The sequence below is a fragment of the Astyanax mexicanus genome, unplaced genomic scaffold (genome assembly GCF_023375975.1).
Source record: "Astyanax mexicanus isolate ESR-SI-001 unplaced genomic scaffold, AstMex3_surface scaffold_31, whole genome shotgun sequence".
Classification (NCBI taxonomy): domain Eukaryota; kingdom Metazoa; phylum Chordata; class Actinopteri; order Characiformes; family Acestrorhamphidae; genus Astyanax; species Astyanax mexicanus.
Genome location: NW_026040041.1, coordinates 2227865 through 2252509, shown reverse-complemented (window position 1 = coordinate 2252509; position 24645 = coordinate 2227865). Strand labels below are relative to the sequence as shown.

Genomic DNA, 24645 nt, shown 5'->3' with positions numbered 1-24645 from the left:
TGTGTTGCTGGTCTCTGTTTTAGTTGTTTCTTTACATTTTATACTATTAATTAACATTTAACCGTCTTTATAAGCTTCCTATAAAATCCCTCAGGTAGCTATTAATTTCGTGTTATTACTGCATTTTTGTGTGTTTGTGCTTACCTCGAGGTAATGGCGACCGTGGGACCATGGAGGACCGTGCTCTCCTGACACTCAGCGAGGAGCTTGCCCTTCTGGATCGGCAGATCCAGCACCTGCTCGAGAGCCAGTCAGAGCTCCACCGGCTCGGGTCCTGGACGTTGCCCGGCGGCTTCCTACGGTTCTTCGGCATCGCGGGGACCCCGGCACCGTCGTCCTGCATGTGGGTACCAACGACACGGCCGCGCGGTGCAGCGAGGTCCTGAAGGAGCACTTCGGCACTCATCTCTGGTCTGATGCCCACCGTTCAGCCGCCTCTACGCTCTCCACTGCTGGCTGCGGGACTGGTGCTCTGCTAGTGGAGTCGGCTATGTGGACAACTGGGAGTTTTCTTCCCTCCCCTCTCTCTCCTTCTCTCTCGCTCTCTCTCTAGTAATATGCTTAGGAAAAAATATGTGTAAATTAATCAGTTAATGCTGTTGTTTTTGTTCTTAATAAAGCGTCACAATCAGGCTCATTGTTTTGTTTGTTCTAACAAGATCTAAAAGATGGAAAACCCTGGTTTTAAGCATTTAATAAAAGAGCTTGAGCCCCATCCCAAAAAAACAAAACATGGTTATAATGAAGTTCCATTGTTATTATGAAGTTAATAAAGGCGAGGCTATACAGAACACCCAACTTCTTTATTTATTCTACCAACCGTACCCAAAACGTACCGAACCGTGGGGTTTTTCTGTACCGTTACACCTCCAGTTTCAATACAGCCTCTAACGTCACGATTTTCATCAGATATTTACACGAAAATGTTTAATAGAAATGTTTAACCCACTAAGTACCTCAGAAGAGGCACACCCCTCAATAACTTCAAAGAATTCTAAGAGAAAACAACCCACAGGCCCTCTGAGAGGTGGGATGAAAAATGGGCTTAAGAGGACGGACTACATGGTAACGACTGCATTAGAATCAGACAATGAGACAAGCACTAAAACTCCAGGAAAGGAAGAGAAGATTCTCCGAAATTGAGGAGGTGGGTGGGTAAAAATTACCACGTTTCATGGGTTACGAATTCACCAGGGGAAGAGAAAGTGTGGTCAGAAGGGCCAACAGCAACCTTGCACTGCCTTGGCAGGTGAGACAAGAGGGACCAAAAGCCAGGTCAAAAACCACAGAGCTGACGGACCCAATGTTGCAGAGGGCAAAGAAGTTACAGAAGAAAGCCCGCTGGTGTAGGGAGAGCCCTCAAGTGAATTCCAAAACCCAGTCACCACCAAGTTGCACAGGTCAGAGAAAGCAGAGACCAGGAGACAAGCAAAAAGAAGCAAGCTCAAATGGCCAAAGTCAAGCAAAAGAGAAGCATGGCGAACACTGGATGCCGACCTGGTCAAGATACTGGAGGGTTCGTTGCGAGTAGGGGTGAAATCCTAGCTGAACCAGATTGGAGACATCCTATACCCTGTCTGCAAGGATAGGTTTGGCGAAGTGACATCCAACCCAAGGACTACTGAAAGAGTGAAGGGAAGGAGAGAAAAGGAAATTGACCAGCTATTACAAAGGCGCAGGCAACTCCGGAAGAACTGGAGGAAGGTGACGCTGGCAGAGAAAGGGGGTCTAAAAGCTTTGTGGGAGGAGGTCAGAAAAAGGCTGTCCAAGCTTCGCAGAGCCGAACGTATCCGTAAGTGCAGCAAACGGAAACAAACAGAACGAGCCAGCTTCTTAAAAGACCCTTTTAAGCATGCCAGGCAGCTGTTGGAGGAGAAGAAGACTGGAAAGCTTGAAACCACCAGGGAGTGGCTGGAGCAGCACATCAGAGAACAGTACAGTGACCCATTAAAAAATATCCCATTAGCAACACCAGGGTATGTGCCCAAGCCCGCACCTCCGACTACTTCATTCAACTCTATGCCTCCCAAGCTCAGCGAAGTCAGACAAGTTGTGGAGAAGGCAAGGTCCTCGTCTGCACCAGGCCCCAATGGAATCCCTTACAAGCTCTATAAAAATTGCCCCAAGGTACTAGAGCTGCTATGGTACCTCATGAGAACAGCTAGGAAAAACACAACTTATTCCATCTGAGTGGCATCTGAAGAGCCGTAGCGGTCTTCATGCCCCAGAAACATCTCCTTGCTGAACGTCGAAGGTAAAATCTTCTTTTTTTAGTGCTGGCCAAAAGGATGACCACCTACCTGCTGGGAAAGGGCTACATAGACACCAACTTCCAGAAGGCTGGAGTCCCAGGCTTCCCAGGTTGTGTAGAGCATTCTGCAATGATCTGGTACCAGATCCAGAGGGCCAAGAAGGAGAGAACAGACATTCATGTCGTCTGGCTTGACCTTGCAAATGCATATGGATCAGTCCCACATCAGCTGATCAACTATGCAATGGAGTTTTGCTATATACCCCCCTGCATCAAGAGCATGATTGCAACCTACTTTGCCGATCTGCAAATGTGTTTTGCCCTTCAAGAGTTTACCACTGGTTGGCAACAATGGGGTGTGCCATTTCCCCCATCCTGTTCGTGGCGGCCTTCGAGGTAATTCTCATCGGTGCAAGACAGATGGTAGGAGGAATGAAGCTATCATCTGGACAGAGACTACCCCCACTGAGGGCGTACATGGATGATGTCACAGGCCTCCTTCAGACAGCAGCATGTACATCAAGACTACTGAAAAGGATGGACAAGTTGATGATGTGGGCAAGAATGAAAATGAAGCCATCAAAACCACGGAGCCTGTCCCTCAGAAGAGAAGTTAGGAACGATAGCACCATTTTCATCGTAGGGGGAGAGAAAATCCCACTCCTATCTGAGCAACCCATCAAGAGCCTGGGGAGGCAGTATACTACAGAACTCACAGACAGACAGATGGGAAAAAAACATGATGAAACAGCTTGTAGAAGGACTGGCAAGGATAGACCAAAGTCAGCTACCAGGGAAATACAAGGTCTGGTGCTATCAATTCATACTCTACAGGAGGGTGATGTGGCCACTACAGATGAGTGAGAGCCCCTCATCAACAGCAAGTAAGATGGATGGGAAAGCCAACTCATTCATCCGAAAGTGGTTGGGGCTGCCACGGTGCTTCTCTGAAACATCCTTCAGCTGCCACTCCAATCCATCAGTCTGGGCTACAAACAGGAAAAGACCAGATTCATTCTAGAGTTGAGATAATCCACTGACCTGATGGTAAGGAACGCAAAAGCCAAGGTTCTAACAGGCCGGAGGTGGAATGCCCAAACCGAGGTCGACCAAGCCATCAGTCGCCTACAACATCAAGAAATTGTTGGCAGAGTCCAGGCAGGAAGAGCAGGTCTAGGGTGGGGAGAAGCACCACAGTTTTGGTCCAAGGCCAACCGTAAAGTGAGAAAGGAGATGGTGGTGGCAGAGGAGACTAGAATGGAGGAAGAGCGCTACAAGATCAAGGCCGTGTCACAGGGGCGACAGGGAAGCTGGACAACCTGGGAGGGAGTCGCAAATCGAGACGTAACCTGGTCAGACCTGTGGAAGATCCCACAGGCAAGACTCAGCTTCCTTATGGAACATGAGAGTTGATCTTGATAGGCAGCTCCATTTTCCAGTTGAGATCACTACAACATCTCTCCGCCCTGACATAGTGGTATGGTCCACCAAGGCAAAATCCGTGCTACTGATCGAGCTTACAATACCAACAGAGGAAGGAATGGAAGCTGCCTATGAACGCATGAAGGCTAAGTACTCAGAGCTGGCTGCTGAGTGCCGGGAGGCAGGCTGGAAAACTACCATCTATCCAGTGGAGGTCGGATGCAGAGGCTGTCAACAATACGCCTTTTGAGGGAAACAGGAGTGACCGGAGGAAACCTAAAGAAGGCAGTAAAAGAGCTAGCAGAGGAGGCTGAAAAGGGGAGTTTCTGGCTCTGGCTAAGGAGAAGAGACAAGTGCTGGGGAAAGAACACCTAACCCCAACAACAGTTGTGTAACACCTACCAGCTGCAGGGAGTGACAGGGAGACCTCACTGCTCCACCACCAGGAGACGTCCCAGGACTAAAGGAGGGAAACGTTTAGGAATGGTGGATCCTGACTGATGACCCTGCAGCAGACCCGTGGGCACCGGAGGAGGTGCGACAAGCAGCAATGCTCAGCAGGTATTCCATCTTCCTGTATATTCATATAAATGACCCTGATAACAGTTCCTACAGAAACTGCGAGTGTGATTGCAGTGCTGGCTGGTATCTGGTGGTTGCTATGGTGTTGCTAAGGGGTTGCTAGGTGGTTGCTAAGGTGTTACTATGGTATCTGGGTTGGATGCTATGGTGTTGCTAAGTGGTTGCTAAGGTGTTGCTGCGTGGTTGCTAAGGCGTTGCTATGGTATCCGGGGTGGTTGCTGAGGTGTTGATACATTTACCAAGCTTACAAACTATTCTAAAATGCTTGTACTACTCTTTACCATAATACAACATACCTTAACTGAAATAAATGACGTTAAAAATGCTAAAAGCCCTAATGTAGGTAATGACATCGGGTACCTCTGGTAATACATGATTGCACTTTGTCAAACATGTATTTTGTGCCAGGGAACGCAAAACTTTTGCGAGGGAACGCAATGTCCTTTTCTTATTTTTTTTCTATTCATGGCCCTTTAGGGGCTCCGTAATAAAGCAATGCACAACCATAATAAAAATAATAATAATATTAACGCAGAATAACAGTATAGTTAATAATAATAAGAAGAATAAGACTTAAGAAGAACAATACTGTGATTGCCTTACTACAATCATACTATACAAAGCTGTGCTAATGCTAATAATGTTTATTTGTAGAATTTTGTAAGGGATTTCTGTAAAAATTAAAGTAAAAATGCATAGATTTAAGTTGGATTAATGCGCCCTGCAGCCAAAAGAGCTTCCTCATGATTTGAACTAAATACAATAATAAAAACATAATATCATTATATATGATTCATATATTCATTTTATATATTTATATATGATTTATATAGATTAGCTGTATATATTTACTGTTTGATGACTTCCATATATAAGGAAAACTATATGAACATGTAGATTTATACATTTAAACTTTCACAAATATTTAATTTTATTTCTGAAAGAATATATTGCCTAAATAAATTAAATTTACTGAGACGTAATAAACACAGATATCTTTAAGGTAAGTATTAGCAAATGAGTTTCATTGGTGACTTTACACAGTAAATCTGCAGTTGGATCATGTGACGTAAAGCAACTGCATTTTAATAAAATAATTAATTGAATTAAAAAAAACTTTTTTTTTTTACATTTTTTTCATTAATGCGGAATTTATGTTTAAAAATACATAACTCTTATTTACCTACATTTAACAGAAATATTTGTACATTTTATGGTGGGATCTGTTTTAAAAATATCAGTAATAATAGAGTAAAATTTAACAGTAAAAATTAAAAGTGTATTCATAAAATATATTTGAAAATGTATGAAAGTGTTTAAAACCATGATTATTTAATGTATTAGTGTTTACAATACAAAAATGTATTTATTTTACATATAAAGAAATGTGTGTCTATATATTCCTTTCTATATGAACAAAAAACAATAAAATGAAAGAATATGAAGAATATTTATTTTTTATTTTGTTTACTTTTTAACAATAAAGTTTTGTGTTTTTGCAATGATTATATTTAATAATGTAAAACCACACACACTATCCTTAAAATGTTGAGGGTAAGTTTTCAGTAGAAAATCTCTAACATTGTTTTAAAATGCTGTGCAGATCAAGACTAGCTTTAATTCTTTGCTTTAAATATGTGATGGGTTTTAGAAAATAAAACATTAACATTTAAAGTTGTACACAAGCTATTGTTTCCTTTTACATTTCATTTCATTTTTTTTTTTTTTTACAAATGTTTTTTTCAGTTAAGGAAAATAGTAAAATATGTAAATATATGTAAAGATGTACAATCTCCATTATCACATTTTAAAAATTACATTAAGAAAACAATTCCATTAATCAAATTGATATTTTGATTAACCTCACAGCCCCACACTCTAATATAATAACTGTGTTTCACTGGCTCTCATTACAGACAGATACAGCTCCATCATCCAAAAAGTTAAACAGAATGAGTAATAAAGAGTAATATATAATATAAAATGTTTTGTATGTAATATATAAAAATAACACACAAAATAAAAAATGGTTACACCACAATGCTTTTCTACACTGTTCAAAAAAATGGCAGGAATTTTAGAAAAGGCGTATAAAATAAGCTAGAACAAAATGTTCAGAAGATTATTGATCACTGACTGTTAAATGTATGTGTATAAATGCACAAAAGATCTTTAAAGCTATCAAAAAGCCTACTTTTGCCCCAAAGTAAACATATGCATATACTTCACATTTTTGCCAAAACAGTTACAGTAGCTATACATTTGTTTTCTATTTACCAGTGCATGTGAATGTAATTGTAATTTTTGTTCAGAATTTAATGCAAATGTAATTTCTCACAATCATTGGCACCGGTATAATATTACACAGCAGAACTGCCTCTTTTTATGTGGCACTAATACATATATCAATGCATTTATTAATCCATGTGCATCATTCTGAGTGATGGATTTATCTGCAGTAATCCCCTCACAGCTCATCTCCTCCTCCGTACACGTCAGCGAGCTTCTTAAAGCGTGGACCCCGATCATCCAGAGTCTGAGGAGTTCAGAGAGCTGATACTGCCATCCTCTGAACCGCCCCCTTCATAGTCAAACACCAGCAGAGAGTCGTAAGGTGGAGCTTTGGGGTCGTCATCAGCCGCCTTCAGGTTCTAAAGTACAAAAGAACAGAGGGAGGATTAAACAACGCTGGACTGCACTGAATAGATGGGTTATGTTCTGCATGGTCCTGGAATTTTCAGAAGAAATGGTGGATTGGATATTGGAGGTAATTAAAGAATGAATCTGTCTTAATCATTGAATTCAGTTTTCATTCATTCCCATGGCCACAGGTCTGTAAAATCAAGTGTCTAGCCGAGCTCTTTATTACCATTCTTTAAAGTTAAAGAATGGTTGGTTCCAAAAAGCTCCCTGAACTCCAGCTTAGTACTGTAACAGGATGTGAAGACAGCTGGGACCAGTGGAAAGAGAACTTGGTTCTGTTTGGAAGAGAAATTGTTCCATTTAGATAGACAGCTGGGTCTGTTTAGTAGATAACTTAGTCCAGTTGGAAGAGAGATGAGTCAGTTCAGAAGACAACTGGGTCTGTTTTGAAGAGAACCTGTTTGGAAGAGAACTTCGTCCATTTGAAAGAGTGTTGGGTCTGTTTGGAAGAGAACTTGGTCAGTTTGAAAGAGAGTTGGGTGAAGAGGGGGAAGAGATCTGGGGAGTATGAAAAGAGTTTGGAAGAGAATTGGGTCTGTTTGGAAAAGAACTTGGTCCATCCATTTGAAAGAGATCTTGGTCTGTGTAGAAGACAGCTGGGTCCGTTTAGAAGAGAACTTGGTCCATTTAAAATAGAGATGAGTCAGTTTAGAAGACAACTGGGTCTGTTTTGAGGAGAACTGTTTGGAAGAGAACCTGGTCCGTTTTAAAGAGGTTTGGGTCCTTTAAAAAAATGACTTGGTCAGTTTGGATCAGAGCTGTTTGGTTTTGAAGAGAACTTGGTCTGTTTGAAAAAGAGTAGGGTGAACTTGGAAGAGAACTTGGTCCATTTGGAAGAGAGCTGAGTCTGGTTGGAGGAGAACTTGGTCCTTTAAAAAGAAAGATAACTTGGTTCGTTTGGAAGAGAGCTGGATCTGTACGGAAGAGAGATCTGCCTCTTTGAAAGAGTGCTTGGCTGTGCTAAGGAGGACTATTAAGGAGGATCTATTAAGGCTGGATGGAATTGCGTGTTGTGGTAGACTTGTACATGTCTTTTTTTTTTTTTTTTTTGATACTTACATCATCAAAAAAGGATGCTGATCTCTTCTTCCTCAGGAACAGGAGTAGCAATAGGACCAGAACTGTATGAAAAAGTACAGTAGATATTTAAGTAAAACCAGACTCCAGTAAAATACACCTCCTTAAACACATTGTCATAATTTAATCTGTATATATATATATATATATATATATATATATATATATATATATATATATATATATATATATATATATATATATATGACTCAAGATATGAACTGATCATCTTACTTAGCAAAGCCAGTGAAGCCCCCAGAATTCCAAGGATGGGTGATAGGCCGAAGCCTGAAATTTCCCTGTCTGAGCACCAGACGTCCTCTCCAGTGCAGTCACATACAGTGGTAATGATAGTGCTGTCTTGGCTGTGGAGGCTGGAATCATACACCCTCAGAACCACACTGTATTTTCCCTGTTGTATTGCAGTCTTAAGCGTAAGTAGAATTTTAGTATCTACATGAAGAAGAGAAACACAGAGAAAACAATGATATTTCATAAAGCTCACATACATAGAAGTCTAACAGTATGTCCACAAAAAAGAAGAAGAATCCCTACTTGAGTCGTCCATCCCAGCAGTCCAGTTATTCCTGCTCTCTTCATGGAGTTCAACAGTGAACGGAGCAGCAAAACCAGACCCATCCTCATCTGTTACAGAGAGTGAGACTGGAACAGAGTTCTTACTGCACACTGTGATCTCCCTCTCTTCAATAACGGGAGCGTTATCGTTCACATCTTCCAGCTCGATCACCAGGGTTCCTGTACCTGTAGCTGGAACTTCATCTGCAAACGTTTGGAAGGTTTTTTAAGAGGATGGTGCACCATTAAAGCATTTCCTTCAGAGAACAGGAAAACTGACTTACCATCATCCACAGCCAAGATCAGAACTTTAAATTTCCCATCTTTCACTAAAGGAGATTCTCTGTCCATGGAGCTCTTCACTCTGATCAGTCCAGTGTCTCGGTCAATACTCACCCAGCCAGAACGATCTTCATTAGATACACGGTATCTACAACAAACAGCAACACACATTAGTACCAGTGTTTCTTAGAAGGTAACTACTGATGGCTGTGATGGAATTCCATCATAGAAAGAGGATCTTACGTCACTGTATGAGCTCTCGCTGTGTCTGGATCAGTGGCGGTGTAAACGGTTAGTTCAGTACCAACTTCCAGATCTTCAGGTTTAGAAATGATGGTCTCCGCTGGGTCGAACACTGGCGCCTCATTTACATCCTGAACATTCACGATGACTGTAGCAGTGGATGTAGGGAGGGGTTTGGCAAATGGAACATCATTCTCTGTGATCACCAGCAGAGTGTACTTGTTGGTCTGTTCAAAGTCCAATGGCTAAAAGAAAAACACACAAAGAACATGAACAAGAACATGAAGCTAACTAAACTAAAAACTAGTGAAGCAGGAGTCAGAGAGCCAGTGTTAGACACTGTAGTACCTTAACAGTAGTAATGATGCCCTCCTGTTTGTTGGGTCCTGTGCTAATGCTGAAAAATCCACCACTGTTTCCACTAAAGATCCTGAAGTTGGCCGTCCAGGCAGGAGTCTGAGGATCATCTCCATCAGTCACTGGTATCTTCACCACCACAGATCCTACTTTATTCTCCGGGACTGATGCAGTGTACTGAAAGAGGAAAAAAGAGCTTACATTACTAATACAGTCAGTAGCCACATTCTTTTTGACTGACTCTTCTTATGCTCTGGGACAGGGGTGTCCAAACTTTTTTTGTTGGGGGCCAGAAGGAGAAATATATTTGAAGTCATGGGACACAGACTCTGTAATAAAACAAATAATGAAATATACCACTTTAAATAATACATTTTCCTGATTACTTTCATTTACACACCATTTTACTTGACTTACTATCTTTATTTATCTTTGACAGTGTTGTGTAAACTAAGATTTTTCAAACTGATGTTTCATTTCATGATGTCTCATAATATTAAAATCCTTAATTACGCCAACTTTTAGACTCTTTGGCCTGTTTTTCTGCACTACAGCTGAACACTCTCTCTGCTTTTAGACTCTTTTGCCCATATTTTTGAGCTAGAAATGCGCACTCTCTCCGCTTTTAGACTCTTTGGCCCGTTTCTGACACCTAGCGTTCAAACTTTGAATCTCACATTATAAAAACCTGCTTAACAGCGGCACAACTTTCATTCTATTTCTAAAATACCTCGTGAGTCGCTCCAAAAACAGAAATGGGCCGTAAATGGCCCGCGGGCCGTAGTTTGGACACCCCTGCTCTGGGGGCGGAGCTCTGGCACATAGGCCTTCATCTCACAGTGCGCACCATATTTTCTGGGTGGAAACCTGATTATCTCCCTCTGACGAGTCTTGTCTCAGTTCACGTCTACAGGTGCTTTCAATGCCTGATTGAAACGTCTGTTCTTGAGAGTGGCAATCTTTAAGGGGTTGAATAATTTTGTCAATGAGAAAATCACACAAAGTACATTTGTTGGTTCATTAGAAAAAAATGAAAACTTGTAATTTATGTTGCTGTGGTATTGTTCCCATAAGTTCTGCAATGTCACAAGATTTATTTTTTTGCCATCAGGTAATAAAAAAATCTATTGATTTTGGAATAAGCTGCTCTATATTCAGTATAATCAGGTAGAGTCAGCTGACCTCATTCTTTTAGCACATACTGTTACTGAACCTAAACCTGCAGACCAACTGCAGCATCAACCATCAACCAGAACATCATTTACTTACTTGGTCCCACTTTATAATAAGTGTTTCTAAGTACTATGTAGTTACATGGTAACTACCCATGTAACTACAGTGTAACTACTGATGAAGTACACATTGTTACAGATTAACTACAGAGGTACAGGTTATGTAATTACACATGTGTATTAAGATTAGTTTTGACTTGTGTAAGTACACATGTGTACCAGGGTGAGTGTACTTACACATGTAATAGAGCAAGTGTACTTACACATGTGTAACAATGTGTGTGTACTTACACGTGTATGTAATTAGTATGTAATTAGGGCTAATTAAGTGTTTTGAATACAAAAAAATATTTAGATTTGATCATGGGAAGAAAAGGATGTCAGCATATCATCACCTCAGGAGGAAAGTGCTCATTTTAGCTCACCTAAAGCCCTTGTCCCACTACAATTGCATCTAAATATCCACTAAAGTACGTCCAAATTTTCACTGAATATTTAATATTTAAATTACTTCCATATTCCGTCTAAATTGAAGTTAGACGCCGACTTCCAAATTTGTAGGTCGACGTCCAACTAGCATAACAAAAGAAAATAAATTATGTAATTTCTATTTTATTAGAAAAATAACAAACGAAAATAAACCCAAAATGTTGACAAAAATATATTCTAACGAATTTCAAACATAGAAACGAAAAACGTTAAAATGGTATTAATATAACAGTTTAACAGCTGGATCAAACCGTTATACGGATTTAGCGTCAGTCATAAGGAAAGCGCGCGGCATTGCGATAAAAAAAGGTTTTAATAAATAAGGTCAAGTGTATTACAATATTTGGTATTAAATGGTACTAAATTAACATATTAACTGATATTTAATCAAGAGAAATCAGGCGAAATGCGCCGCGCATAATTTCCTGTGCAGATGCAGTGTGATCCCATGATCAAATCTAAATAATGATTTTTAGTATTCAAAACACACAATTAGCCCTAATTACATACTAGCCAATAGCTGTTGGATAGGTTTATACTGAACTTATCACACACACTATTACACATGTGTAAGTACACTCACCCTGGTACACATGTGTACTTACACAAGTCAAAACTAACCTTAATACACATGTGTAATTACATAACCTGAACCTCTGTAGTTAGTCTGTAACAATGTGTACTTCATCAGTAGTTACACTGTAGTTACATGGATTGTTACCATGTAACTACATAGTACTTAGGGACACTTATTATAAAGTGGGACCATATACATGTATAAATACATACATACATACATATACATATATATATGTAAAACTATATTATCTTACCAAGGTCTTTTCAAACTGTGGTGCGTGGTCGTTGATATCAGTTACAGTAATAACAGCTGTTCCAGTGGTGACGAGGCCATCACCCATCATATCTGCAGCTTGGATCAGCAAGATGTACTCAGGATAAGTCTGGAAAAGATGATGTTCATGAATTAAACTGCTTTATTATCTCATTCCACATCAACTCAGCATTCATAACCCTGATTTCTGCTCTCACCTCTCTGTCCAGTTCATCAGAGTTCACTCTAATCCCTCCAGTAATCGGGTTAATGATGAACATGTTTGGATCTGGCTGTGGTGGAGTCTGGCTGATGATGGAGTATCTGATGTCTGCATGGTCACTGTCAGGATCGTCTGCGTCTGTAGCATTCGCTACCATGAACTCAAAATCTTCAGAGAGAGAGTAATAAAGACCATGAGACATGAAACTTTATAAATACCATACAAATATTAGAGATTTATCTAAATCAATGAAGCTACCTCGAGGTGAAGCTTCTGCAACACTGCCAAGGAAAGGGTTTTGGGTGAAGATGGGCTTATTATCGTTTCCATCAATTACAACAATGAAAATCTCCGTAGTTTCTTCCTCAACCTCACCATTAGCTGCAACAGCATGAACCGTAAGCTGGAGTCAACAAAAGAAACAAAAGTGTTAAATAATGTTCTGGTTTTCTATAGAAAATTATAGGGTTTAACATTAACTATCAGATCTAAAATCTCTTACCACATATTTATCTTTGGTCTCTCTGTCTAGAGGCTTTGTTACATAGAGTGCACCATTGTTTTTATCAATGATGAAAACCCCCACTGGAGGCTCGTCTGCTCCTTCACCCTTCATGCTGTAGATCATCGTATTTTCCTTCGCAAAAGCTGACTTAAACTGGAAACAGATTAAAGAGATTATTAGTACAAAATACAACAGGAACATAGAGAAGATTCAGATTAAATTAGAGATCATCAACACTTACCACTGCGATCAGCTTGGGGAATGGGACATTTTGGTTCTCTGGGACAGAGAGTGGTGGAATCAACATACATCTTCTCTTTTGTCTCCACAACTTCAGAACATTTATATTCATCTAAGGAATAAATATAATGTGACTTTGAGTGGTTAAACAATTTTGATTTAAAAGATTTTAAAATGAAATCTTGAAACCTCTTTACATTATTTTGTTTAAACACCAAAGTTTGCAAACAGTCAGTATCCACCACCACCAACCCATTCTAGCACAGATGTGTCCTGCAGCTCTTTCCTCCCAGCTTTGGTGTTTTTTTAATCACTTTACTCAGTGTTGTACCAGTTCACAGCTTTTCTGAACTAGTTCAAGTTCAGTTCATACATGCTCAAAGTGAACAGTTCACGTTCAAAGTTCACAATTTTAATTCTGAACTAGTTCAAAGTTCAGTTCATTTTACTTTTTTTGTGAGATATTCAAATAAATACTTTTTTTCACACTACAAGCTAGAAATCACTATACGTTCTTTGAAACTGCGCATTGTAGACATTTGCTCATCACACTGTAATTGTGGGTTTCTTACCAGGTAATGAAAATGTTCATAAGGAGAATCGGTGTCTGTCTCCGTGCATCACTTCCACTAGCCTTTTATTTTAAATTGCAGCGCTTTCTCTCACTCTTGTCATTGGTCTCTCTCTCTCTCTCTCTCTCTCTCTCTCTCTCTCTATCTATCTCTCTCTCTCTCTCACGTGGCGCTCTCTGTCTGTCTGTCTATCTCTCTCTCTTGGCACTGTCTGTCTGTCTGTCTGCAATTGTGGGATTTCTACCAGGTGGTGAAAATATTCATAAGAAGAATCGGTGTCTGTCTCCGTGCATCACTTCCACTAGGCATTTTTTTTATTGCAGCACTTTCTCTCACTCTCGTCATTGGTCTCTCTCTCTCTCTCTCTCTCTCTCTCTCTCTCTCTCTCTCTCACGTGGCGCTCTCTGTCTGTCTGTCTCTCTCTTTCTCTCGCTCTCCCGGCGCTGGCTGTCTGTCTGTCTGTCTGTCTGTCTCTCTCTCGGCGCTGTCTGTCTCTCTCTCGGCGCTGTCTGTCTCTCTCTCTCTCTCGGCGCTGTCTGTCTGTCTCTCTCTCTCCCGGCACTGTCTGTCTGTCTCTCTCTCTCCCGGCACTGTATGTCTGTCTGTCTCTCTCTCGGCGCTGTCTGTCTGTCTGTCTGTCTCTCTCTCTCCCGGCGCTGTCTGTCTGTCTGTCCGTCTCTCTCTCTCCCGGCGCTGTCGCTCTCTCTCTCTCTCTCTCTCTCTCTCTCTCTCTCTCTCTCTCTCTCTCTCTCTCTCTCTCTCTCTCTCTCTCTCTCTCTCTCTCTCTCTCTCTCTCTCTCTCTCTCTCTCTCTCTCTCTCTCTCTCGGCGCTGTCGCTCTCTCTCTCTCTCTCTCTCTCTCTCTCTCTCTCAACACTGACTTTACTTCAGATTTCACTAAATTGTAAACCCAATTTTCAGGGTTTAGTTAAACTGACTATGACAAAATGACAATGGTACAATGGTTTGGTTGACAGTGATCTAATTTTAGACTTATTCTTTGGGGAACCTTGTTACGCTAAATTGCAAAAATGGACTCAACTTCTTTTTTTTTAAATAGGAAAGAAACAACAATGGTGTAACATGGTAATAAAACGTCCATGTTGATAAAACAATGATTTTATTTTACCAGGCTTTTATTGAATCAGTTTTAGCCTTTTCCATGGTTGCATGATTTTGTAATTTGGCATTTAAAAAGAGGAACGGCCTGAATCAGATTGTAAAATAAGTAAGTAAGTTGATTGGTAAGCCGCTACTGAGCATGGAGACCTTGTATGGCAGACAATTTTGAGGGATACTACTCATCCCCTGCATAGTGAATTTAGGTCGCTGCCATCCAGACAGAGGTTTAGAGTACCAAGATGCAGAACAAAACCACATAAAGACAATTTTATTCCAGCAGCCATAACTCAAGCAAATAGAACGAATAGGACACAGAGATTTAAAGAAATTGTATATATATTTTACTAACTGAATGTCTGTGTTTGTTTTGGTAAATGTTCTTTTTGTAATGAGATGCTGCTTTACATACTGTAAACCAAATTACCTTTGGGTACAAATAAACTAACCTAACCTAACCTAATTGTAACAAACAGAGAATTTATGTGAAAACAGAAGATTTACCATAAGGTAAAGTAGCAGTGAAATTAAATGAATGAATAGTAAAAAGTGTGTGTTGTGTGTTAATGATGTTATTGATGTTTCGCAGCATTTTGGAGGGCAGTCTAATTAGGATTAGATGGTCTTCCTAGAGTCAATAAGTATCGTGATATGACCACACAGATAAGAATCCAGCCAGGTTAAGTGAGGATAATGTGGTGGTGACGTTTGGGAAAACTGTGAACTGTCTAACTGTGTTTAAACCTCCTATTATCTTTGGGGTCAATTTGATCCCATTCAATGTTTAAAGTCTCTGAAAAAATGGTTTCTATTGGTTTTGTGATTGAAATGTATTGTCTTTTCTTAATTTGATGAAGACAATACGTAAAAAATAAAATGTGTTAAATGTTTCACTGTTGATGTCTGTTTTATTGAGGCTGTTTTATAAGCAGAAAACATAAAAAATAGCAATATTTTACACATTTTTGTGTGGTAATAAAGTTCAGTTTTATAATCTTTCTCTAAAATGTCCCTACTTCATTTTAGGCCCTAACTTAACAACACATCACTTATAATACTAATAAACTTTGCTAACAAGTTCATTTAAAGTTAATTCTAGACGTTTTATGGAGGTTTGAATTGCTGGGATCATATTGATCCAGAGAATAAAGGGTGTTAGTAAATTTGAGAATAGTAGGAGGATTAATGAGTGGGGCACTATGTTGTTTTAAGAAATCAGGTATTATTCCATTCTCTGATAACAATAAAGGAAATATATTTCACTTTTCCAGCTTTAGGTTTTGGTTCCTCAGAATATAGCAACTGGGTCATTCTCCATTTGGAGTGGGGAAACCATGTCACAAAGGTTGGAGGACTAAAAAAAAAAAAAGCCTATACATTTAGTATACAGTTAACCTGTATAGATTAAAACCACATTTTCCTTACGATTTTTTTATTTTCCTTTTTTAAATCATATTTCAAAGCTGCTTTACATATGTAAAATAACTCATCACATGACCAATTTTCAACACTTGAGCGAACATTTTTAGTGTAAAGATAAAATATTTTCACAGGTTTAACGTTTGAGATTTCATTAAACTGATCCAGATTTACTATATGCATGATTAACATCATACTACATTAAAAATAATGTTTTAATATTTTTGTCACAAAGATTTCGGTCACTGGTGTTATCAGGACTCTTATATTTTATCATATATATTTTTAGCTCTGTTACACTGCTTCCTGGGTCAGAGGTCATCATCAAAGAGGTGAAGGTTCTTTGTGTCACTGGGGTTTTGTGCTTTAATTGTTAAAAAAAAATATATATATATATCCAATGAACCAATAAGGTCCTTCACCCCCCACTCATCTCCTGAGACTGATATTTTACAGGTAATTATGGTATTATCTGATTGTAATTTTACCAGAGGGTGTCAGTGCATGGGGCAGAGCTGTTTTTAGTAGACTATATTGTGGTTTAATTGAGTAGTATGTTGAGTTTTGTCGATATAATGATCATTTATACAGTAGTATTAAGCCAATATAACTATTATATATTCTAATATATATATATATATAAGAATTTAATATATACTTATTTATTTTGATTTGTTGATCCACAATGTCTCTAGGAGATCACTGCACATGTTATTCCTCACAAATATAAAAATTTTAACACAAAATACACAGAAATCTGTAAAAAAAAAAATCTAAGAAATGATTTCTCAGATTACAAATGTTTGTACAGATATCTGTGTATTTTTTTTGTCAAAATGTTTATATTTCTGAGGAATACAGTGTTTGTCCAGTGATCATCACATACAATATTATAATAACTGTTCAATTAGTAATAATAAGTAAAAATTACCCCATTGCTCAAATAGTGTCCCTATAGTTATGCACATAAAAAGTTATGTCCTCAATTCATTTAGTTTATTTAATGTTAGAATCATTCATTCTTATATCAGCAGTTAAATCTTCATGTTTATTGGACAAAAATGTTTTATTATTATTATTATTAGTAGTATTATTATTGTATAGGAAAATACCTTTAAGTATAAAGAAAGACTATTGCTTTATTAGTTATTTTCAGTGCTTGTGTTTAAACATACTTCAGTAACATGTTAAGTTCAATGCAATTTCTTTATCACATTCAGTCACATTGTAATTTCAATAAAAAAAAAAATTAATTGATGAAAAAATTAATTCTTCAAGATGGGGTAACACCAGTGACAAATTGATCAAAACTTTTTTATGCATTTTATGTTAAAATATATTAAAATCTATTCAGAATTAAGCTCTCTTCATTTTGTATATTTGGTAAGTGGAGTTGTTAATAGACATTTTAAGGTTGTTTGTTTCTGGGATTAAATTTAATAGATTTTTTTAACATGTATTCACTTGAATTCCCATTCCAAATGGAGAATGACCCAACTGCACTGTAGGTAATGGCTGGTTTGGTTGCAACTGGTTAAAATAGTGTGAAATTGTGAATGAAATAAGGATGATTTGAAAAATCAATGCTTAAACGTAGGAGTAAAAAGTTAAATTAACATCAAGCACACAGTTGTGTATATTTATATCTCACACCTACATTTTCATTTCAAATATGGTGACGTTAAAGATGGCCACCATGTTGGTAACTTGGTCTATCAAGTTTCCCTTTTCTTTCACAGTATGTGCATCAAATTAAAACATTGCACAAAAGTAAGGAAATGTGTTTGGTAGATTATTGCTATATATGTATATACTGTTAGAACAGTGCCACATTTGTAAGGAACATGTATTTGTGGGCGGAGCAGCAGAGCTGAGTTTATGGGCTGGATCCTATTCAGGGCTCTAGACTAACTTTTTGGTCTGGTTGCACCGGTGCGACTAACTTTTTTTTCTTAGGTGCACCAGCACAAAAGTTAGGTGCACCCAAATTTTTGACTGCATCGCATTTAACACCGTAGTTTTACAGGTTCACTTTTTTAATTGCTGTCCATATGGTAAATGATTAAGTAACAGACTTCTTCATTTGTAGAACAATTTTACACTAACCTGAACTGTAAAAATTTTAAATGCTGAAAAGAAAACTTAAAACATTTCAAGATAAATAAATTATATATATATATAAAATACAATATATAATACAATGCGCTTAATAGTGAGACCAGTTTGGGTGCACTAGTGCGACCTGCTTTTTCCCTTAGTCGCACTACTGAGAAATTAGGGCGCATGTGCGACCAAATTGGTCGCACTCTAGAGCCCTGATCCTATTTCTTAGATTGATCTAAATACTAAGACATTTCTGGAAAACTGGGACTTGTTCTGTGCAGAGCTAAAGAAGCCAAACATCTTCTGGTGTAAATATCAGTATTTAGTAATCATCCAGTAAAGGTCATTCTAGTTCTTCTGCTTACGTTCTTAGTTTCCTCCTGCTGGGCATGGTGATGGTTTTCCACTCTCACAGAAGCAGTGTACCTCTTTCCCTCTGAATCCCAGGCATGGACTGAGAATTCTTGAACTTGGTGTAGAGTGAGCTGTGTCTTCAGTTCCACTGTGCCGTCAACATCCACCTGAAAGTGCTGGTCAGTAGAGCTGTAAATGTTATACCCTCTACCAGCACAGTCGTTGAAGAGAACTGAAAGAAATAGGGAACAAATGAATGGTAAAAGGGATTAAACGTGGTCATATACTAAACATTAATTTTAATGGGAAATCTCTAAGACAAGGCTTAATCTCTGTTTGGGAAACTGCCACTAAATGCTGTGAACAGAAACAGTTTTTTATATGTTTTGAAAGGACACTCAATGCACAAAAACGAGCTCAAGCTCTCCACCACTGTGTGTGCTCACCCTGAAACATTAACATACTAAACTTTTATTAATAAGATGCTTTAAAAATGGATTTGGCAAGCCGTCGTTGTTGGACCCTCAAACAAGGCCGTTATCTCTGACTGCTCTATGGAAGATGCAATGACGGCTGCCCACTGCTCCAGGCACTTATGCTCACTGTACCACTGTGTGTGTCTGTCACGCTGGCTAGACGCAGATACCAAACACACAGTTTTTAAATAAAGGGATTAGACTTACAGGAGTAGTCAGAGACAGGCAAGGTCAGAATCCAAATGGCAGCAATAGATAACAACAAACCATCAGAGCAGACACGGGATATTTAAACAGGTAACAGGGCTAGGCAAAAAGAGATGTCTAATAATAAAAAATAATTTAATAAGCTTTCACTGCTGCCAGTAGAGTTGAATTGAAATGTTTTTTTTGTTTGTTTTTAAGCTTTACTTGGCCTGGTTGTAAGTTACATTTCCAACCTCTTTACATTCGTTCAACCTTCCTTTGTTTTTAGATATCCCTCGCTCTTGGTGAAGGTTTAGAGGTGACCGGGCCTTGTCTCTTAAATGTACCATAGAAATAAATATGACTTGCCATCATCCCATCCATACCGTCATTCCTGAGAACACAGTTCCATTGCTTCTCACTGACGTCTATGCTGGAGGTTTAACACTCCATCTTTATACTCACATCTGGGATTAAACATGGTGCCAATAAGGTCATGTTTACCAGTTCCAGAGAGTCCTGTTCTACTGTCAGCACTTCTTTACAGGGTCTAGACAAGCTATGTGTTCACAATGAATGAATGAACTTACTGTATTAGCTTAATGCCCTCATAAGAATGTGTGTCCCCAAGAATTTGGACGTATAGTGTAGATAAATTGCATTTAAAATGTTTCAGAAATCTGGAAAATGCTGAAATTGAGTTGTCTTCAGTCACCTACAGCCACACTGGCTCATTGTGGATAAGAGTGATGGCCGCTGGTCTACAGCACTTCAGACTGTATCTGAATAATTACCAATAGGCTTGGTATTTGCAGTACCTGCACAAACAAGCTTAGTGACAGAAGAAATATAACTCTGACTGGAAGGGGGAAAGCTCAGATGCTGACTGGAAAGCAGAACAATTGCACAACCTAAATTTACTGATCTGATCAGGTCTGATCTTGTACTTCCACACCCACTGAATCCCAGAAGTGCCGAGAGGCATTCTTTTATGTGATAGACCATAATCATAGTCAGCCTGCAGGAGACAAGTTACACAGTTCTTCTGATGAGAACTCAACCAATTCAAAATGAAACTGACTGAGGTGTGAATGTACAGATTCAAAAATTAAAGTTTTTAGCTCGTCGAGACAAAGAGCCGTTCTGATTGATGTCAGAAGTCGTCCGTAGTGGATGAGTACACAGTGTATAGAATACACTCAGAGACTTAAATTTAAATCTATTGCTAAAACAATAGTCCAAACACACAAACACCACTTTCATAGTTTCTGTAAAAATACTATAAAAAAACATAATAATAATAAATAATAATATTAATAAATATTATAATAAGACCGGGTGAAGCAGCTTTCTGTTTTTATGCCCAAAATTACAGAACTCTTTACCAATTAATATTCGTCAGGCATCGAGTGTTACTAGCTTTAAAAGGCAGCTAAAAAACTTCCTTTTTAGCTTAGCTTTCTACTAGCTCTGTTCCGCTTATACTCAATTATTATTATTATTATTATTATTTATTTATTTATTTATATTTTTTATGAATATAATGTAAAGTCAGCTAAACAAAACAGTAAGTTGCCTTGAAAGTTTTAGTGTTCTTAACTTTTTTTTTTTTTACAGTGATGAGAATTATTGCCAATAGAATAGGACACGAGGAGATAATCATGGTCCTATTGGCATCAGGCCTAATACCAGGGTTATAAAAGGGTATAACACCTCCTAGTATTGAGCTGTAGAGCACTGGACTGAACTAGAATTCTCTGGAATGATGGTTCAATACTTCAACATCCTAATCTCAGAATGCAGAATTCAATCAGAACCTCACATAAAACCCAGTGGATCAACACCAGCAGATGACATGTCTCTCCAAACCATCACTGATCATCAGTATATTCTACTTTATTTCATTTAAATTAAATGAAGGGATCAGAGTCTGGAGCAAGAGTGGAGAGACATAGTCAGTCATATAAACTAGCAGTAATGCAAATGTTACCAGCTAGACCCAGCCAGCACATAGTCTATATTATACACTCAGCAACACTAAACACAGTAACTTGCTCTTCTAGCCTACAGCACTGAGACCAAGCAGTTCATTACAGGCTTCATCCACGTTTTAACCAATACATTTTCATGATTTATTTCATGACTTTTCCATGCATTTAGGGCATATTTTCAAATTGAATTCCACTGAAAATCAGACAGAATAGATATAAATCTGACAGTGTGCAATAAGCTCGTACCTCTGCCCAGCTTCCTGCCTCTGTGAAGGTGAGGTCTGTGCACTTTAAAAATGAACACCTCTGAATCAAATCCGTTTATACACGGCGTCAGTTCAGCAAAGCTGGAGGAGAGTACCTTTAATAAACAGGACAAGAAAAAAACACCATTCAATTTATTCAAACACAAACACTTTCACTGAATGAGGAATATAAAACTAACCAATACTTTGATTTCTTTTTTCAATATATCAACTAAGTAATTAATAATAGTAAATTGCTCAGTATTTTGAATTATTGTATAATTTATAATAAAGCTCTGGAAAAAAAAAGAAACCACTTCAGCAGTTTCTGAATAAAATAAATAAATAAATAAATCCTCAAATAATGCAAAGAAAACAAGTTCATATTCATAAAGTTTTAAGAGTTCAGAAATAATCAATATTTGGTGGAATAACTCTTGTTTGTTTTTAATCACAGTTTTTTTCATGCATCTTGGCATCATGTTCTCCTCCACCAGTCTTACACACTGCTTTTGGATAACTTTATGCTGCTTTACTCCTGGTGCAAAAATTCAAGCAGTTCAGTTTGGTGGTTTGATGGTTTGTGATCATCCATCTTCCTCTTGATTATATTCCAGAGGATTTTAAATTGGTAAAATCAAAGAAAATCATCATTTTTAAGTGCTCTTATTTTTTTACAGAGCTGTATCTGTCTGTAATGAAAGATTGTCCATCTTTACATACAGAAGCTGCAGAGTAAATCTGAGTAGATAGACTTTTGCTTCTGTCAGAAACCTGTAAACAACTCCTTTATGTGGCAGAGATTTACATATTTTACTATTTTCCTCAACTGAAAAAACATTTGTAAAAATACTTGAAATGTAAAAGGAAACAATAACTTGTGTATAACTTTAAATGTTAATGTTTTATTTTTAAAAACTTCACATATTTGAAGAATATTGCTTTTTTTTTTTTTTTTTTTTTTTACAATATCTCCCAGCCCTACTCAAGGAATTAAAGCTAGTCTTGATCTGCACAGCATTTTAAACAATGTTAGAGATTTTCTACTGAAAACTTACCCTCAACATTTTATAGTTTTACATTATAAAATATAATAATTGCAAAAACACAAAACTTCATCGTTAAAAAAGTCAACAAAATAAAAAATAAGTATTCTTCATATTCTTTCTTTTTATTCTTTTTTTTTTGTTCATATAGAAAGGAATATATAGACACACATTTCTTTATACGTAAAATAAATACATTTTTGTATTGTAAACACTAATACATTAAATAATCATGGTTTTAAACACTTTCATACATTTTCAAATATATTTTATGAATACACTTTTAATTTTTACTGTTAAGTTTTACTTTATTATTACTGATAATTTTAAAACAGATCCCACCATAAAATGTAAAAAAATATTTCTGTTAAATATAGGTAACATAAGGGTTATGTATTTTTAAACATAAATTCAGCATTTTTTTTATTCAATTAATTATTTTATTAAAATACATTTGTTTACGTCACATGATCCATGAACTGCAGATTTACTGTGTAAAGTCACCATATTTGCTAACACTTACCTTAAAGATATCTGTGTTTATTATGTCTCAGTAAATTTAAAAGCAAATCTTTGGTATTTAGGCAATATATTCTTTCAGAAATAAAATTAAATATTTGTGAAAGTTTAAATATATATTGTATAAATCTACATTTTTTAATATGTTTTCCTTATATATACAGCTAACCTATATAAATCATATATAAATATATAAAATAAATATATGAATCATATATAATGATGATAAAATTGTTTTTATTAGTTCAAATCATGAGGAAGCTCTTTTGGCTGCAGGGCGCATTAATCCAACTAAAAACTATGCATTTTTACTTTAATTTTTACAAAAATCCCTTATAAAATTCTACAAATAAACAGCAGAACATGAAGCAGAACTTACCTGCAGTAGAAGGAGAAGAACCCCCAGCCGTACACTCCTTAAAGTCTCCATATAACAGAGAATAAACCCCATAATAATCCTCAGAAATCTCCTCTCTCTCCTCAGAGCTGGAACTTCTCTCAGGGCTGGATGGAGAACCTACCTTTCCTTTAGTTACTCAGGTGAACTCATCTGTACATCCTGTTCTAAATAAGGTATGGTGGAACTGCATTGTGGGACGTCCCTGTCTGTCTCACAGTTAACTGTGTTCACAGATAACCTGCCTGAGGGGCAGTATCATTTACACTCATGATCTCAGCTGTATGAACCCCCACGGTTAGCAGTGTTGTGCCAAACTGCTCATTGTAGACATTTACTCATGACACTGTAATTGTGGGTTTCTTACCAGCTGATGAAACTTGCAGCAGTACAGACAATGTACACCAGTTCTATACTTAGTGCAATGAAATATACCAGCATTTAATTAAAGAAAGAATATATAATATGAAATATGTATATATTAGTTGATATATATATGATAATATATATATATATATGTGTGTGTATGAAATGAGCAAAACTCTTGAATGAACGTAATGAAGCAAAACCCCAGATACACAGATTAATTTATAAAATACCAACCTAACACTTACAGTTGGAGAACTCTGGATTCCTCAACTCTCAACACCTTTTACATGCACCTGTAGCCAGCTTCTCTACAGCTCTCATCCTGCGGGATGTTACACCAACACATCAGTCAACTACACACAACTTTACTAAAACTACATAAACACCAACAGTATAGTCACATACCGTTTACAGCACCACACTGGATTAAAGGCGCTCAGACAGGTCTCATTCTGTAAAAATATTACACCAACCATCAGATAGCTATTTATAATCTTACTAGCACTATTAAACACCAAACTTGTACTTACACCGCACATTCGCACCGTACTGCCAATTTATACCGCTATCGTTCACCACGCCAAACAAATGCACCAGCGCAGTACCGGTAATATAACAACCCAGCTCACCTGCGCAATACGTCACTTCCGCTGTCTGATGCAAAACCACCTTAAGAGTACCATCTCCTCAACAAACCATCTTTACCTGTGCACTACGTCATCACTGCCCAGCGGTAAAGATCCGACTCAACAGTCCAGTCTCCTCTGTAAATGATCTTTAGCCTCCAATCCCTGACATCTCCATTGGATGGATCAGTGGAGCTCTACACCCCCTAC

The 24645-nt window shown here is 37.7% G+C and overlaps 1 protein-coding gene across 1 annotated transcript; it reads right to left on the bottom strand.

The window, feature by feature from the left end:
• Positions 1 to 5691: 5691 nt before the first annotated feature.
• On the bottom strand, positions 5692 to 23780 carry LOC125788840 (cadherin-1-like). The gene is made up of 15 exons (XM_049472716.1): positions 23423 to 23780; positions 21480 to 21594; positions 18592 to 18812; positions 13016 to 13126; positions 12772 to 12927; positions 12528 to 12672; positions 12265 to 12437; positions 12048 to 12176; positions 9485 to 9670; positions 9137 to 9381; positions 8896 to 9041; positions 8591 to 8815; positions 8270 to 8488; positions 8018 to 8079; positions 5692 to 6906 (listed from the first exon to the last, which is right to left on the bottom strand). The coding sequence occupies exons 1-15, from the start codon at positions 23492 to 23494 to the stop codon at positions 6781 to 6783; spliced, it is 2331 nt and encodes a 776-aa protein (XP_049328673.1). The 5' UTR covers positions 23495 to 23780; the 3' UTR covers positions 5692 to 6780.
• Between the last annotated feature and the right edge of the window lie 865 nt (positions 23781 to 24645).

Coding starts and splice junctions, on each gene's coding strand:
- LOC125788840 (XM_049472716.1), bottom strand. CDS start 23,494: ATGGGGTTTATTCTCTGTTATATGGAGACTTTAAGGAGTGTACGGCTG. Junction 9,042..9,136: donor GCGAGAGCTCATACAGTGAC/GTAAGATCCTCT, acceptor TGTTTGTTGTAG/ATACCGTGTATCTAATGAAG. Junction 8,816..8,895: donor GATCTTGGCTGTGGATGATG/GTAAGTCAGTTT, acceptor AAACGTTTGCAG/ATGAAGTTCCAGCTACAGGT.